The 15479-nt window shown below is 41.7% G+C and overlaps 1 protein-coding gene across 2 annotated transcripts in view; it reads left to right on the top strand.

Moving 5' to 3' along the window:
• The window catches only part of LOC135701381 (palmitoyltransferase ZDHHC8-like), a 106319-nt gene that overhangs the window by 47534 nt on the left and 43306 nt on the right, over positions 1-15479 (top strand). For both annotated transcript variants that reach the window (XM_065222160.1, XM_065222159.1), the window contains one exon: positions 10154-10442. In XM_065222160.1, the coding sequence (XP_065078232.1) occupies positions 10154-10442 (289 nt within the window). The remainder of the gene's footprint in view (positions 1-10153; positions 10443-15479) is intronic.

Below are 15479 nucleotides of genomic sequence, written 5' to 3'. Positions count from 1 at the left end.
AAACCGGAAAAAACCGGGATTTCTAAATGAAAATTCACTGGCCACCCTGACATTAAACCATGGTGAAATACACTTAAAATAAATTTGATTGTGCATCTGAAATATCAAGTGTTTAAACACTTCGATCAGACGTGTGGACTTTTTTGAGTGTAGCAAGAGTGCGCCAACTTTTGTCTCAGCGTGCCGGCAGTGCCCAAAAGTGTCATCAGACTGAATATTTGTATAATGGTATGTTTGGCAACCCAGTTAATTTGACAGTTCACATGTTTTATTTTGAAGAACCAAAACAACAAGCAGTGGAATCCTATCCCAGATCCTAACTGTTGTGACTCTCGGTTCGTTGCTCGCAAATTCTCTCGGAAAAGGACTACACTGAACCTAATAAGCAACGGCCTCGGCCACCGAATCGAAGCTTCGAGCGAGAACATTCCCGGGGAGGCACTTCCAATTTCCGACAGGACAATAACTTCTACTGGATTGGAGTATGATGTGGACTCGGATGAACCACAGGTGACGATGGTAAGTAGACGAAGCAAGCGTGCATCATCAGAGGAAACTGGTCCAGATGCTCTTCAGATTCTGATGAACGCCTCAGTCACAGATGCGTCGCCTGCGTTCTAATGGGAGTTGCAACCTGAATCAGACTTCCCTGGTGGAGGTGGGGTTTAACATGTCTACACGGTCAGACAGTCCAACGATCGGACAAATGGAGAGAAGTATGATGTCTCTAGCGACAAGCAGTGCCGGCCAGAGAACACCTGTAAAAGCTAGGGTGCTTTCGATGATAGGAAAGCACACGCCGGTGAAGATTCTACCTCCGAACATGGTCCGATCATCCGAGTGATCATCGATGTCACTTGCGATGAGGAACGAATCATGGAACTGAATGTCGGTTGGGTTGTATGGACACTGATCCCCTTACGAACTTCAGTGTCTCGGATTTCATAATCAATTCGTACTTCATAGAGTTCGAAAAGCTGCGTTCGGGCTTCTTCTCAGCCAAGCCTATACCTATATTATTTCCAGCGCTGAGGCGTGTCTGAGAGGTAAACCTATCCTTTAACCAACTCACCGATGTCAACATTCAGGAGTTCACCTTCAAGCCCAACAACTGACCAATCAACCTCGTTCGGCTGTGATTTCAGCTCCGTCACGAATCTCCCCTCCCCAAATCGATCTACCAACGTCTTCAACGTTCCCTTCATTTCCTCCTTCAGGGTCTCGCTCTCCCCCACTAACCAACTCACTAATCACATTCCGCATCGGCATTACGACCAGTAGCAGTCCCTTCATGGTCATCTTTGCAATCAGCTTCCGGAACGATGCCACCCCCTTCCCAACTTCGATCAAACTGTTCTGAAATACCAAAGCCTTCCGCACCAGATCCTTGAACAGAGTTCGATCGTCTTGAGTGGAAGTTCTCCGATCTCGAAGTCTTCCGGTAGCGACTCCAGCACCATCCGGAAGAATTCCAGTATCACCCCCAGATTACAGTTGTATTTGGCAACGGTCATCGCCTTGATGACCTCGCTCATCCCGCAAGAAATACTGCGTTGACTTTTGACCGGTTTTTAGCTAATATTTTGAAAATATGTGCGCTGTGAGGAATCAATGGCAGAACTTCGCCGGAAATTCACGGTTGCAGTTATGAAACCAAAAATTGGATTGTGTCAGTCAACAGCAATGATTACCATTTTGACACAGTCGCAGATATAGTACAGTGTTGCCAGTAACTTTAAATATCATTAGCATTTCTAACCATGTGTGCCACTGAAAGTGCCCAGGTGTGCCCATTTGTATTTTTGACACACTGTGCGGAGTGACCAACCCCTTGGAGTGTAGGTATTGGTTGTCAGGATAAGTTCATTTGTTTACATCATAGCTTCCTCCGCAGGAATTTTATACATCGGTTGACCTCGGAAGAATGTAAAATCAAAAAGAAGTCTCAATTCATTTCCTGGCGAGCAATCGCAAATGTGGGCTGAAGGGCAAAACTTCCCTTACTTCTGGGATCATGAACTAGCAGATTTGCCTACGGAAGGAGACTACTGCCTTTTCTGGAGCAGCGGATTGCCTATTCTGGTCGGACTTGGCACCAGGGCTATGCATTTTCCAAACAAAGAAAAGAAAATGAACTCTCCGCAGAATCGCTTCATTTCGAGCAATATAATTTTCGTGTAAGTCATTGTGTTTCTTGTTATGGAGTCACGATGAACATTCTTCCTTTCAAACATGACTTGACTATCGCTTGTTTTGTTCGTCAAGTGCTTCAGTTCATTTTATTTGAAACAAAGACTTGAGACAATTGACTCAATGAATGACTCGAAAACTGCTTCCTTCGTGGAAAAACACTTTCACTTCAATTCGGGCTCATTCGACTTGTCGCGTCGTCGAGCATAACAATATAGTATCCGCACAATATCGGTTGCTGATAGGGATGGCATCCGGATTATATGAAGTTATAGTATATTATTTTATGTTAAACGAAAATTAAATTAACGAGGCCCTTCTGGAGTCCTAGATGGCGGCCATCGGGGTCAGGAAAAGTCTCAAATACCCTACAATAGGATATTGGCACGCAGATGCTGAAAGTCGATACCCGACGCCATTTTGAAATTCAAAATAGTGACAATTGGTTTTCAGAAGTGTCAAAATTTATGGGTATTTTAGGAACGGGAAAAACGCGTAGATGTCAAAAATCGATATCCGACGCTATGTTGGAATCCAATATGGCGGCCATCAGGATTCAGAAAGTGTCAAATACCCTACAATATGGGTATTTTCGGAACAGGGACGATACGTAGAAGCTAAAAGCCGATATTCGACGCCATTTTCGAATCCAAGATGGTGGTCATTAAGTTTCATAAAACGTGTCAAATACCCTAAGATATGGGTATTTTCGGAACAGGGACCGTTGTCCTATATTGGATTCCAACATGGTATCTGATACCGATTTTCGGCATCTACACGTTGTCCCCGTTCCGAGAATAACCATATTGTAGGGTATTTGACACTTTTCTGAAACCCGATGGCCGCCATATTGGCGTCCAACATAGCGTCGGATATCGATTTTCGGCATTCAGCCGGCCGAAAATCGATATCCAACGCTATGTTGGACGCCAATATGGCGGCCATCGGGTTTCAAAAAAAGTGTCAAATACCCTACAATATGGTTAATCTCGGAACGGGGACAACGTGTAGATGCCGAAAATCGATATTCGATGCCATGTTGGAATCCAATATAGTGGCCACCAGGGTTTAGAAAGCGTCAAATACCCTACAATATGGGTATTCTCGGAACGAGGACAACATGTAGATGCCGAAAATCGATATCCGATGCCATTTTGGAATCCAATATGGCGGCCATCAAGTTTCATAAAAGTGTCAAATACCCTAATATCAGGGTATTTTTCGGAACCTTTCCGATTCCCACGACGCGTAGATGCTGAAAATCGATTCCATTTGCAGGCCATTTGGCACTTCTTCTGAAATCGGAAGCCACCATCTTGAATTTCAAGATGGCGTCGGACATCGATTTCTGACTTCTATATGTCACCCCGGTTCCAAAAAACCCACATTGGTCGGTATTTGACAGTATTTCACAGTTTCTCTGGACCAAAGCCGCCATATTGGATTTAAAGACGGTGTGATATCAATTTTCGGCATCTACGTCTCATCCCCATTCTGAAAAGAACCATATTTTAAGGTATTTGACACTTTTCCGCAAATCGGAAGTCGCCGTCTTGGATTTCAAAATGACGTCGGATATCGATTTTCGGCCTCTAGACGCCATCCCGATTTCAAAAGTACCTATATTGATGGGTATTTGACAATATTTCCCATCAATTCTGAAATCGGAAGCCGCCATCTTGGATTTCTAAATGGCGTCGCATATCAATTTTCGTTCTGTAGACTTCATAATGATTACAAAAATGTCAATATTGATGTGTATTTGTCTGTATTTCCACTTTTTCTTAAGTCGGAAGCCGCCATCTTTGATTTCGAAATAGCGTCGGATAGCGATTTTCATCCTCTAGACATCATCCCGATTCCAAAAATACCTTAATTGATAGGTATTTGACAGTATTCACCACTTTTTATTAAACTGGAAGCCGCCATCTTGGATTTAAAAATGGTGTCGCATATCAATTTTCGATCTCAAGACGTCATCCCGATTCAAAAAACACCCATATTGATGGGTAAACAAACCACCCGACAATGATAAATTTGACATCCACGTGCACAGATCTATGCACATACGCATACGCATACGAGTGAACAATCAACAAAAGTCATAAAAACTGCGCGAATTTGGATCGAACAGCTTCGCAAGAGTAAGTTCATTTGACAATGAAAGATGAAATGAACACGGGTCTAGCCAAAACAAACAGCATCAGAATGTCTTTCAATTGAAAGTGATGGTTTACAGCTTCATCATCACTTGATGATTTTGGATTGAAAGTGACTTTGTGGAGCCCTGCATGGCAGTAGAGGTGGGAAAAACAGCTCAACTGGCTGAGCGGATCAGACCCGTCCAGCTCACTAAGGGGAGCCGATTCTTTTGAACAGTTCTTTAGCTCACATTTAAATTATAGAAATTTTGACACAAACTCAAAATCGTAAAAGATATAAGTGGTTTTGGTGACTCTAAGCTTAAAACTACATAAAATTGAAAAAGTACTCTCAACCAATACATCTCTACCTTGCAATTGAAAACGCCACTAATACAACAACTGAACAACCATCGCGTTAACCAAAATACGCGCAAAATGTACGAATAACATATCAGTAAAAGCAAAACATGTATGTAAGAGAGTTATACCTATCTCTCAGGCTATGCAATCCAGTCTACATACAGATTTTATTGCTGAAGTTAATTCTCCAGCAGAATTCCTCTCACTATTCTCGGCTTCAGCTCCAGATTGTCAGCTCAGATCTGGATCCGGAGCTGAATCGTGAAGGATCCAAAAAAGATCCGACGATTTGGATCGATGCGAGAGCAGGACGGATTCGAGAGCTGGACGGGTCCGAGAGCTAAAATCCTAAACAGCTCCCAGTGAATCATTCGGGCCGATGATTCGGATCCGGATGTGAGTTGTGAGGTAGAGAGCTGCATTTCGCTCTTCGGTTATTTGCTTTTGTGCTTGGATCTTAAACACATATGCTCGAGGAATAACATCAGCAATAAGAGCCGGGTACGTTATATATTGGATAATAACCAGTAGAAATTTAACATCGTGTGACACATGAGGGGGTTAGAAGGAAAGGGATGTAAGTGACTTTGATCGATTCTCTTCATCGACTTTCTCTTTCGTTAATAATTCAGCTTCCTTGATTCGTGTGCCATTCTGAATGCTAGATGAGAACCAAACAATGTGGCACAAATAGGGCAAAATCTGTTTATAAAGCTGTGGCTATCAAAAGAGAAAGTCGATGAAGATAATCGATCAAAGTCACTTACACCCCTTTCCTTCTAAACCCCTCACATGCATATCTGTATCGCTGTATCGGCCGCATGGAAGATTGCTTTTACCGTTGATGCTATCGATCAGTAGGCACATGTTGTACTACGCGTGCATCTGGTTTACGTGGTGGCGGTTCAATGCGTAAGTGCAGTAATGAGTCCTTTTTTGAAAAGTTCCGCTATAAGTAACGGATTGAATGATTTAGACTTGTGATATTAATGAGCTGATGAGCTGCGGTTCCTAAAAATGAACCGCGGGTCATTAGCTCACTTTAGTGAATCGGGTCTTTAGAACAGCTCGGGAGCGGATCGCCCATCTCTACTTGGCACTACTCAAATTTCACCAAACAGCGGTACAGCGAAAATGGCGTCACAGAGGTTTCGAAGAAGATGAATCCGGCTAATACTCCGGAACTAAGGCCAATTGAGGAATAGTAGTCAATTGTGAAGCACATACTGAAGAAAAATGGTGGAACTGCAATTGACCTGCAGGATTTCAAGTGGAAATGGAATTTGGCAGCCAATCAAGTGGGAACAGGGCTGAGATCGCAGTAGGCCGCTCTTGAAAGCTGACGTGTTTTTCTTTAGCTACGTATCTTTCGTCAGCGAGTTAAACATTTTTGCATTAAATTTGTTAATTTGTGTGCTGAAATTTCGTTTCAAGTGTCCATAAAGTTATCATTTCGTGATATCAAGCTGAATATCCTCCTCCCCTGATCCTATCCTTCGACAATGTACCTCTCTAACCTCGGGTAAGCCGTGAGTATTCGGCCCAACTCCTACTAGACATAGAATTAAGTGAATTTTGTTACAAACAAAGAACAATGAACTATCGGCTCCGTAAAGCTAACGCGATTGCGCATTCCAAATAAACGAACTTGTTAAAAAAAAGCTGAACATTGCATTAGGTCCTAAGTAACATTGATAGATTATCTTCGTCGACTTTCTCTTTGTATCCCCACGGCCATGTAAAGATATTCCTTGGTATTTTCAACACACAGATCGATAAAAGAAGCTTTTATCTAGCACAGGCTTGATGGAGCCTTGTTCGCGAGTTTGAAATGAGCCGAGCGTGGCATATTTCTAAGGAGTAGAATGCCTACTGCCAAATCATTCCACTGAGCTTCAGAGCTTGTGTTTTCTATGACACACTCTTACTCTCACTCTGGGTGAACTCTGAGCTTCTTGCGTCGAACAAAAAAGTCATCCGGAGTCTTGAAAAGCGCACCACGCACGGAGAAAAAAAAATTCTACCAAAAATTTGAGTTTTTTTTTGCTTAATATTGAGTTTAGCCGCTCACTTGCACTCTTTATTGTTGTCAAAAAAGGAACGAGAAACTCGACCTAACGATATAGTTCAGCCCAATAAGATATTTTTGAGTAAATTGCATATTCTCAAATTTACGTGAATTAAACTTAATTTTGGGTAGAATATACTTAAGAGTAGGTAATTGTTTTGCTGGTGTTAAATGGAAACTACTATATGCGATTTACTCAAATTGGGGTTATTGGGCTGAATCCCGGAATTGAGGGAAAAGTACTTACTGGGTAGTTTTTCATCTCCGTGCACGTCAAATCATCCTCTCGCTGAAGTTCACTCTCCCTCTCTCTTTCGAAGAGTTTTTGTTTACTTCTTCCATATTCCTGCCGCCACTCACTCGAGGTGAGGGCTGGCTAAACTCGCAGGACAAGAGTGTTTTAAAACCCCCAGTGAGTTTGAGGAGTTTCAGCAAGCCTTACCTAGCATCTAATATTACAAACACAACAAGAAACGGTTATGTGCTCAAGTTATTAACGAAAGAGAAAGTCGACGAAGAGAATCGATCAATGTTACTTAGGACCTAATGCAATGTTCAGCTTGATATATCGTGTTTTGCCTGTGTTTGCCTTGAGTGACTCGGTTCGAGATGGGAAATGACAGGTGGGCAGGAACTCACGGTCTCCCAGTATTGGTGAGTTCTTTGCCGTTAAAGTTCACGAAAAGTCCACTATTTTGCCATACATAAATTCAAAAGAAAAATTTTTATCTGTGGATTTGGACAGTTTTTGACCTGTTTCATACGACTGGAAGGTGTATGCTGGTCACAAATGCCGTGTCAAACTGATTTCCTACGCAATTAATCAATCTTTGATGTAAATTTCGCTAATAAACACATTTGCCATAACAAAATGGGCGGTTCATTTTAGTAAACAAACTAACACTTCTTCCGACTGTGTCACCTCTATTACTCGCCTAGGACTCGGTTAACCTTGAATCTAACCTCCAACATGTATGACGCAGATTCAGCTGCATTATTCGGTGTCGGTTTTCATTGCCTCCCGGGAGCCCAGTTCTCCGAGTTTGGATGCCACACTTTCGGCGTGTAGTTCTATTGAGAGACTCGGCACCGTGGGTGAGTTCGAACCCGGTCCGGTTGGTGAATTAGCCGGGGAACGTGCTGATAATGTGTCCGTCGCGTGAATCAGCAAGTTTTCCGCTTGCAAAAGAGCTCGGCTGATGGTCTCTCGCCGGTGTCGGAGATTGCGAGCAATCTGAATGACGCCTCGTTGGATACGCTCAAGACTGGACGGGTGGTAGCTGGTGGCCGTGAACAGTTCCTGGGGAAAGCACCATGGAAATGCGTGAAAATGTGTGTTCTTTGAAGGAAGTATTACGACAAAGGTGAATCACGAAATGAGATGCAAAGCGAAGAGAAAAACAAATCTACGAAACCCATGGATTGGAGGATCAAATTAACATGGTGAGACCAGTCCAAATACTTTTTACAATTTAATACGTGCCAGGATTCAAAAGAACATTTTGAAACTGGAAGTGTGTGTGTAACACTAATATCCAATTGATAGAGGTAATACATCCATGCGGGGTTTATTGTAAATGAAAGTAACCTCGGAATCTGGGAGGGAGAAACAGACTCGGAAAATGTGAATGTCAAGTGAAGCCAGAAATGAGCTGTCACAAACTGTCAGTGGGAGCCAGCAGTATTAAACATCAATCAATGGGAAGTATTGATATCGAATACAAAATATTTTCTTGCTTGAAAACATGTTGCACTGCAAAATTTTCGTTTCTTCAGTTTAGGAATCGGTATATAATTTATCTAAATTGTAATGTATCAAGCATGTTATATCGTAAATTTGATATTTTTCTCAAAATGGAGGGGGTTGTAGAGATATTCAGGTACGGTTACTAAATTTTCGAGTTTGTGTCGGGTACGAGTATACGAAGAAAATATTTTTGAGTTCGGATCGGGTAAGGTGTATATTTGGGTATGGGTAGCATCGAGGGGCACGCAAAAACTTCAACTCCAGCACAGGAAGTAGCCGTAATTAAATTAATTCCATTAATTGCAGGGGTCGGGTACCTGAGCAACTTGAATGAATTTTCCTTCTCACTAGCTCTAATCCTTGAGCCCGAATGAGTTCCTTCGTTACACGCTGTACCACAGACCGGTTCACTTTGTGGTTCGAACTTTTCCTCCAAATCTAGATCGTTCCTGGCGACTTCCGGGTCTGAATCCTCTTCAGTGTTCTGTTCATTTTTTTCATCTCCAATAGCAACCCATTCAGGCACCACAGCAGCAAAGTTCGCGTAGTTATGATCCAGAAGAGCCGGCGAAGAGTAGGGGGACGGGATTTATAAAAGTCCAACAACCGATCGCTCTCTTCCGGTTCGTCTTCAGGAGGTAGCAAGAAAGCTTCAATCGACGGAACGGCATATTTTTTTTTTCGTTTTCTTCCCATTTTTATCGACGCGGAAGCAGTCCTCTAAGAAATGGGCCTGCGAATAATTAAAAAAGATCATAGCAACATTGATAAAATGCAAAACACTTGTACCGTCAACACTTACGCTACAGACTCGCGAGCTTGGTTTAATTTCGCCGGTTCCGGAATCCATCCGACAGAACTTAATGCATTGGGATCTTGTGATATAATTAGTAGGAAAGCGCAAAAAATCCAATCCAGGATAATTCCTGCAGTTCTGGCCGCAGTATTTCACCTGACACTTCATTTTGGCTGGTTCACTACGAGTCTTTACAAGTGATTTTTCAACTCCAACTTTCCACAAGCATTAAGTCATCCGACGATAACACGTAAACAACAGAGACACGAAAAACCGAAACCCCTCATTATGGGAACAAATTACTTGATAATTTTTATTTGCCAAGAATTTTCTTGCGCAATATTGTGATTGATTTATTAGATTTTGTGTGTAGTATTTGCTTCTCCCTCCCAGCTCGGAATGGGCGTGACTCTTCAGACATTCCGAAATGGGTTGCTGGATCTGCAATAGAGCTATCACTTTCTAACTCCCGAACTAAAGCTATCTACAATGACCATAACTGCGGCATTGTAGAGAGAATTCTTCCATAAAAACACTGCCGGCCAGTGGGGGTTAGAGGAACTACACACACACACACACAATCAAGTGGGAACAGGGCTTGTGCAAAAGATCATTGGTCAACCCAAACAAGATTTTTGTGTTCGGATATTACATAAGTAGGGTAATTTAAATAACATTCTACTGTGCACAAGAAGATGTAATGTCGGCAATATTTCGTGTTTTTTTAAAGGAATATTAAAATGACTTCGTCATTAGCATGATGCACATTCGAATGGCTGCGTAGTACCAAAACGTCCTTCCTCATGATGTTCATTTTTGCTCACCATTCGATTTTTTGTCCTTTCCAGCTTACTGAAACCGCAGAAATACGTCGCCCGTCGATCGAACAAGGAAAACCAATCGATCAGCACGATCACGAATGACGGCGGCCCTGGTGGTGGTGGGGGAGGCGGGTCCGCTGGTGGAAACTCCAGCCGCCACCTAAACTCCCAGCAGCAGGCCGTAAATGCGGCCGGAGCCGGAGGGGCCGGCGGCCAGGGCATCTATGATAACAGCCGCCACACGCAGGTAAAAACCTATATGGATCATGGCAATGGTCACGGTATTCGTACGGTCGGATCCAGCCACTACAGTAAGGTGCGTAGTATTTGTTATCTTCCTAGTTGTATTAGCCGCTTCTTTCGAAGTTTGTTTTGGGTTGTTATCTATTATTAGTTATCATTTTTTTTCCGTTCCTCTTTTAACATCCGTTTCTTCTCCAAAAGAAACATTTCTCGTTTTGTTTCATTGTATATTTATTTGGTTTATTTTTTTTTCTTTTCCTTTTCCTTTTTGGTTTTTGTAGTTGACAGAGCGATCCATAGTGTAAATCTCAATAAAAACAAATCAAAACGAACAAAAAATTGTACAGAAACAATTCCCCGTAACACGCACACGTTCAAGTAAATACTGCATTCCTTCAATAGTGCACGCAAACAAAAACAAACAAACGCTCTGTGCAACCGACACGCGCCCCCTTCTTTCGAACACCCCCTCCGCCCACACTCCCTGCCTTCTTCAATTTTCTTCCCACGACCGATTACCACTACTGCTACAGAGACGAGCGCCCATCAGGGGAAGCAGAGAGCAGAAGCTGCATCACACGCACACACAAACATATCCTTCGCTATCGCTAACTACTCCCATTCACACATCCACACGAACGCGCGCGCGTGCGAAAGACGAAAGAGCGAGAGGCAGAGAGGGAGAAAGAGAGTGCCAGTGACTGATAACCTCCTACCAACTAAAAACGATGATATTCCCAACACTGTTTTCTTTTAAAGATACAATTTCTCAATTTTAGTCAGATATCTCAGTTCGATTTCGAATCAAATCTACTACTGTGTTATATAAAAAAGTTTCTTTTAAGAATAACAACCCTTACGTCCTTTGTACTGATTTTGTTAAACTTATTTCTTGTAGACAATTTTAAGACAAAAAAAACTGTTTTCCCAGAAATAAATTTCTATATTTGTTTAAAAATTACAAACGACTTTTGTTTTGTTTTTTTTTTTTGTTCCACACCTTCTTATGGTCTGTCATCACAATACTGGACTTATTTCTTGTACCATTTTTCATTTCTAGGTGTAGTAACTTCTTTATCTCTGTTTTCTCTGTGGTCGTCGTCGTCGTCTTCGTCGTTCAAAGAGTCTTCAAACTAATTCGTGATACTAATCCTTTATTTATCATTCGTAAATGCACTTACAAACTAACAACTTGAGTAGCAGTTTTTCACTAAAAAAATAATACCTTTTCCCGTGTGCGCACCACATTTATTACTAAACACACAAATCGTCTCTGTTCAAACGTTGCACTAACCTCTTTTTCCCCCCCTAATTTCATTTACTTCTGTCACTTTCTGGTATCATTCGCAATAATCTGCCAACCAAATTAACACATTTTAATTATTATTATTCTCACTTTCCTCACAAATTTAATTCGATTGGATAACATCACCACGAGCCACACCATTGCTGTATTGTTTTCGTTTTCCCTCTCACGATTATTATTCTCTATTACTAACAACCACTATTTACGGATATAGCTCTCATACTCTCTCGAATCATTTCTCAACTCAAAAAACACGTTTCTCGAGAAAGAGGTAACAGTACTAACTCAACACCATCGCAGTCTAACAAAACTGTCTTGGCGATTTTTAACATTTGTGTTTGATGCTGAATCCAAAAAAAAAAAAAAAAAAAAAAAAACAAGCTAGTTCGTCTTGAGCTTCTGTGTTGATTGATTTGGTCTTTCCCTTTGTCTGTGCTGCTGGCGTTCAGTGATTGCGCGTTGATTTTTGTTGTGCTTTTGGATTAGTTTTTTTTTCTATTTCGCGTGCTTCCTCTGTGTTCGTAGTCGATATTTATGGCCGTTGGATAAGTTATGTCCGTGCATGTATTTTAAGGGGGTTGGGATCAGTTGTAACTGATGGACAATTTTGTTTATTAGGCGACTAATTGGATCAACAAATAATTTAAGAAGTTCGTTTTTACTCAAATTATTAAAACAAGGCACGAGCTTTTCCAACTCTACCTTTCCGAAATTTCGATAAATTTGTCGCATGTGGTCGCAGTCATAATTTGTTTCAAAATAACGGATAAGAGCATCTCCACCGGGGTTTTATTCGATTAAATGAGATTGCGAAACAATACCACTCCCCAGTAGCAGCGAGTCAACCCGTGATGGGTATTGAGTTCTCCATGCAGAATTATAATATTTTGATAGTTCTTACAACAATACATATGCAATTTTTATACAATACATATGCTGCTGAAGAAGACTATGGACAGTCTAGTAATAGACCTGCCGATGTGTGCCGCCATGTTGTATCCAAACGACAATTTCCGTACAACTTGACAGTTCGTTTGGATACCTCAGTTGACATCGGCAGGTCTATTACGATGAGATCGACTGAGAGATTTTACACTCAAAATCGCACAAAACGTAAGTCACTCATAAGACTGGGTAAAATTTTCGTGGCTTTTCCTCAAAAATCTGCTCGAATATGAGAAAATTAAACTAGGAGTATTCTAATACCTCTCCCGATTTTTTTTTCTATTTCGAAAAGTTTTTCCTGGAAAATTTACTCGGTCGATGATGGCGAATTTGAGTTGGTTTGTGACAGGTTCATATTCGGTTTGACGGCAAATCAGGAAAAGCCGGGAAAAGCGTGTATTAACTGCTATATTAGGTAATAGCCACTATGGTTGAGATAGAGTCGGTGTATAATGAGTCACGCCAAGAGTGAAGCCAAGTCTACCTATTGAACTGTAAAACCGGCTACCTACCGTGCAAAGTAAACAAGCATTACGATGCTATGAAAGGTCCACGAAAGGTATTGCAATTAAATATAAAATATAACCGAAGAAATGATCATATACACGCAGTGAGCATTACATTTTTGTCATGCGACACGTTTTGTAATGATCAGTAATGACAATTTCTACTATTTTTCTTTAAGATAATTCGACAAAATCACTGATATAATGATTTACTACAGCCGTTAATTTTTTTCCTCGCTAGAAGTCATTTGAAGTTGATGTAGAAGCCCTCTGTTGCCAAGTTAAAAGAAAGGGAATCTTTCGAAAACCGTGATGCGAGTTCAACTGTTTTTCTCTTGGCGTGACTCATTATACACCGACTCTAGGTTGAGATCGTCAAATCACAGACAAACAGACGTAACTGTTTAAATAAATTTTCCTTAAATATATCGTCACGGAGCTTACTAACGACATCTCGCGCGAGCTACTAGCTTGCTTACCAAATTTCAAACAATGTTGCATACAAGTTCGATAGAATATATAGAAACGTCAAAGCGATCCGCGAGGTGGTGAAGGATTCGCGCAATTAACAATATTTAAATTGAACGTTAAATGCGTGTACGACAATCGAGACGAAAGACTTACGTCTGTTTGTCTGTGGTCAAAATGCGTGCTGACGGAAAATCCGTGTATGAGCATCCTCAGATTATCGAATCCCCTAATGAATCCCGGTGATTATTTTGTCATACGGGGACCGGAGTAGGTGATAGTGATTCAGGAACAGGTTTCCTAGAACAAGATGCTAACTGAGGATTTCAACAATGAGCAGTTCCACGCCAAATGACGAACCGGAAAAACTCGACCTTCTCCTCCAATTTGCATAAAACTTTGCATCATAGTTTGTTATGTATGGACAATGATTCACATTTTTGTTAATATTCGGCCATTTTGGATCTTGTAAAAAATGCAAAATGGCGTCTTTGGCATTTTTCAAAAAAATGTAGCACAGAAACGGCATTTGTGATCGAAATGACGTCGGAAACTTCTGAGACGTCTAAAAAAATAAATGTTTTAAGGGAAAATACACAAAAAACTGTTTTGAGTAATTTCAACCAAAAAAAGTATCTGAAAATCTTAAAATTTCTTCGTCCGATTTTTGAATTTTTTTAATGTTTAAAATTATGGACACTTCGTTTTTGGTCATTTTTGCCAGAAAAACATTATTTTTCTCTACAACTTCGTCTCAGACGTCAGTTCGATCGTGTTACAATATTTTCAAAAAAAAGGTTGCCGCTTTTTTGAAAATTTTACAAAATCCAAAATGGCCGACTTTTAGCAAAAATGTGAATCATTGGGCTGATAACAAACTATTATAAAAAGTTTCATACAAATCGGAGAAGGTCGATCAGTTGAATCGTGATGTGATTCTATGCGATCCATTCTCAGGTGTCGAATTCGACCCACATGTCCCGTACGATTCTGCTGTCGAAGCATAGAAAGTTCTATCTGAAGCACAATTCGATGATGGAGGAGATTCCGGTGGTCATAAATTCCGAAAACGTTTCTTGTGAATCCCAGAAGGATTCTAATAAAACCTAATTCCGAAGAGAATTCTGGTGAATCCCGAAGAGGATTCTGGTGAATCCCGAAGAGAATTCTGGTGAATCTCGAAGAGGATTCTGGCGAATCTCGAAGAGGATTCTGGTGAATCCCGAAGAGGATTCTGGTGAATCCCGAAGAGGATTCTGGCGAATCCCGAAGAGGATTCTGGCGAATCCCGAAGAGGATTCTGGTGAATCCCGAAGAGGATTCTGGCGAATCCCGAAGAGGATTCCGGCGAATCCCGAAGAGGATTCCGGCGAATCCCGAAGAGGATTCCGGCGAATCCCGAGAGGATTCCGGCGAATCCCGAAGAGGATTCTGGCGAATCCCGAAGAGGATTCCGGCGAATCCCGAAGAGGATTCCGGCGAATCCCGAAGAGGATTCTGGCGAATCCCGAAGAGGATTCTGGCGAATCCCGAAGAGGATTCTGGCGAATCCTGAAGAGAATTCTGGCGAATCCCGAAGAGGATTCTGGCGAATCCCGAAGAGGATTCTGGCGAATCCCGAAGAGGATTCTGGCGAATCCCGAAGAGGATTCTGGCGAATCCCGAAGAGGATTCTGGGGAATCCCGAAGAGGATTCTGGCGAATCCCGAAGAGGATTCTGGCGAATCCCGAAGAGGATTCTGGCGAATCCCGAAGAGGATTCTGGCGAATCCCGAAATTCTGGCGCATCCCGAAGAGGATTCTGCTGAATATTGAAGAGGATTCTGGCGAATCCCGACGAGAATTCTGGTGAATCCCGGAGAGGATTCTGCCGAATCCCGGAGAG

The sequence above is a fragment of the Ochlerotatus camptorhynchus genome, unplaced genomic scaffold, assembly GCF_037179485.1.
Source record: "Ochlerotatus camptorhynchus isolate MF236.1 unplaced genomic scaffold, CSIRO-AGI_Acam_v1.1 ptg000158l, whole genome shotgun sequence".
Classification (NCBI taxonomy): Eukaryota; Metazoa; Arthropoda; class Insecta; order Diptera; family Culicidae; genus Ochlerotatus; species Ochlerotatus camptorhynchus.
Note: the sequence above shows the minus strand (reverse complement) of the source record. Positions and strands in the feature narration are given on the sequence as shown.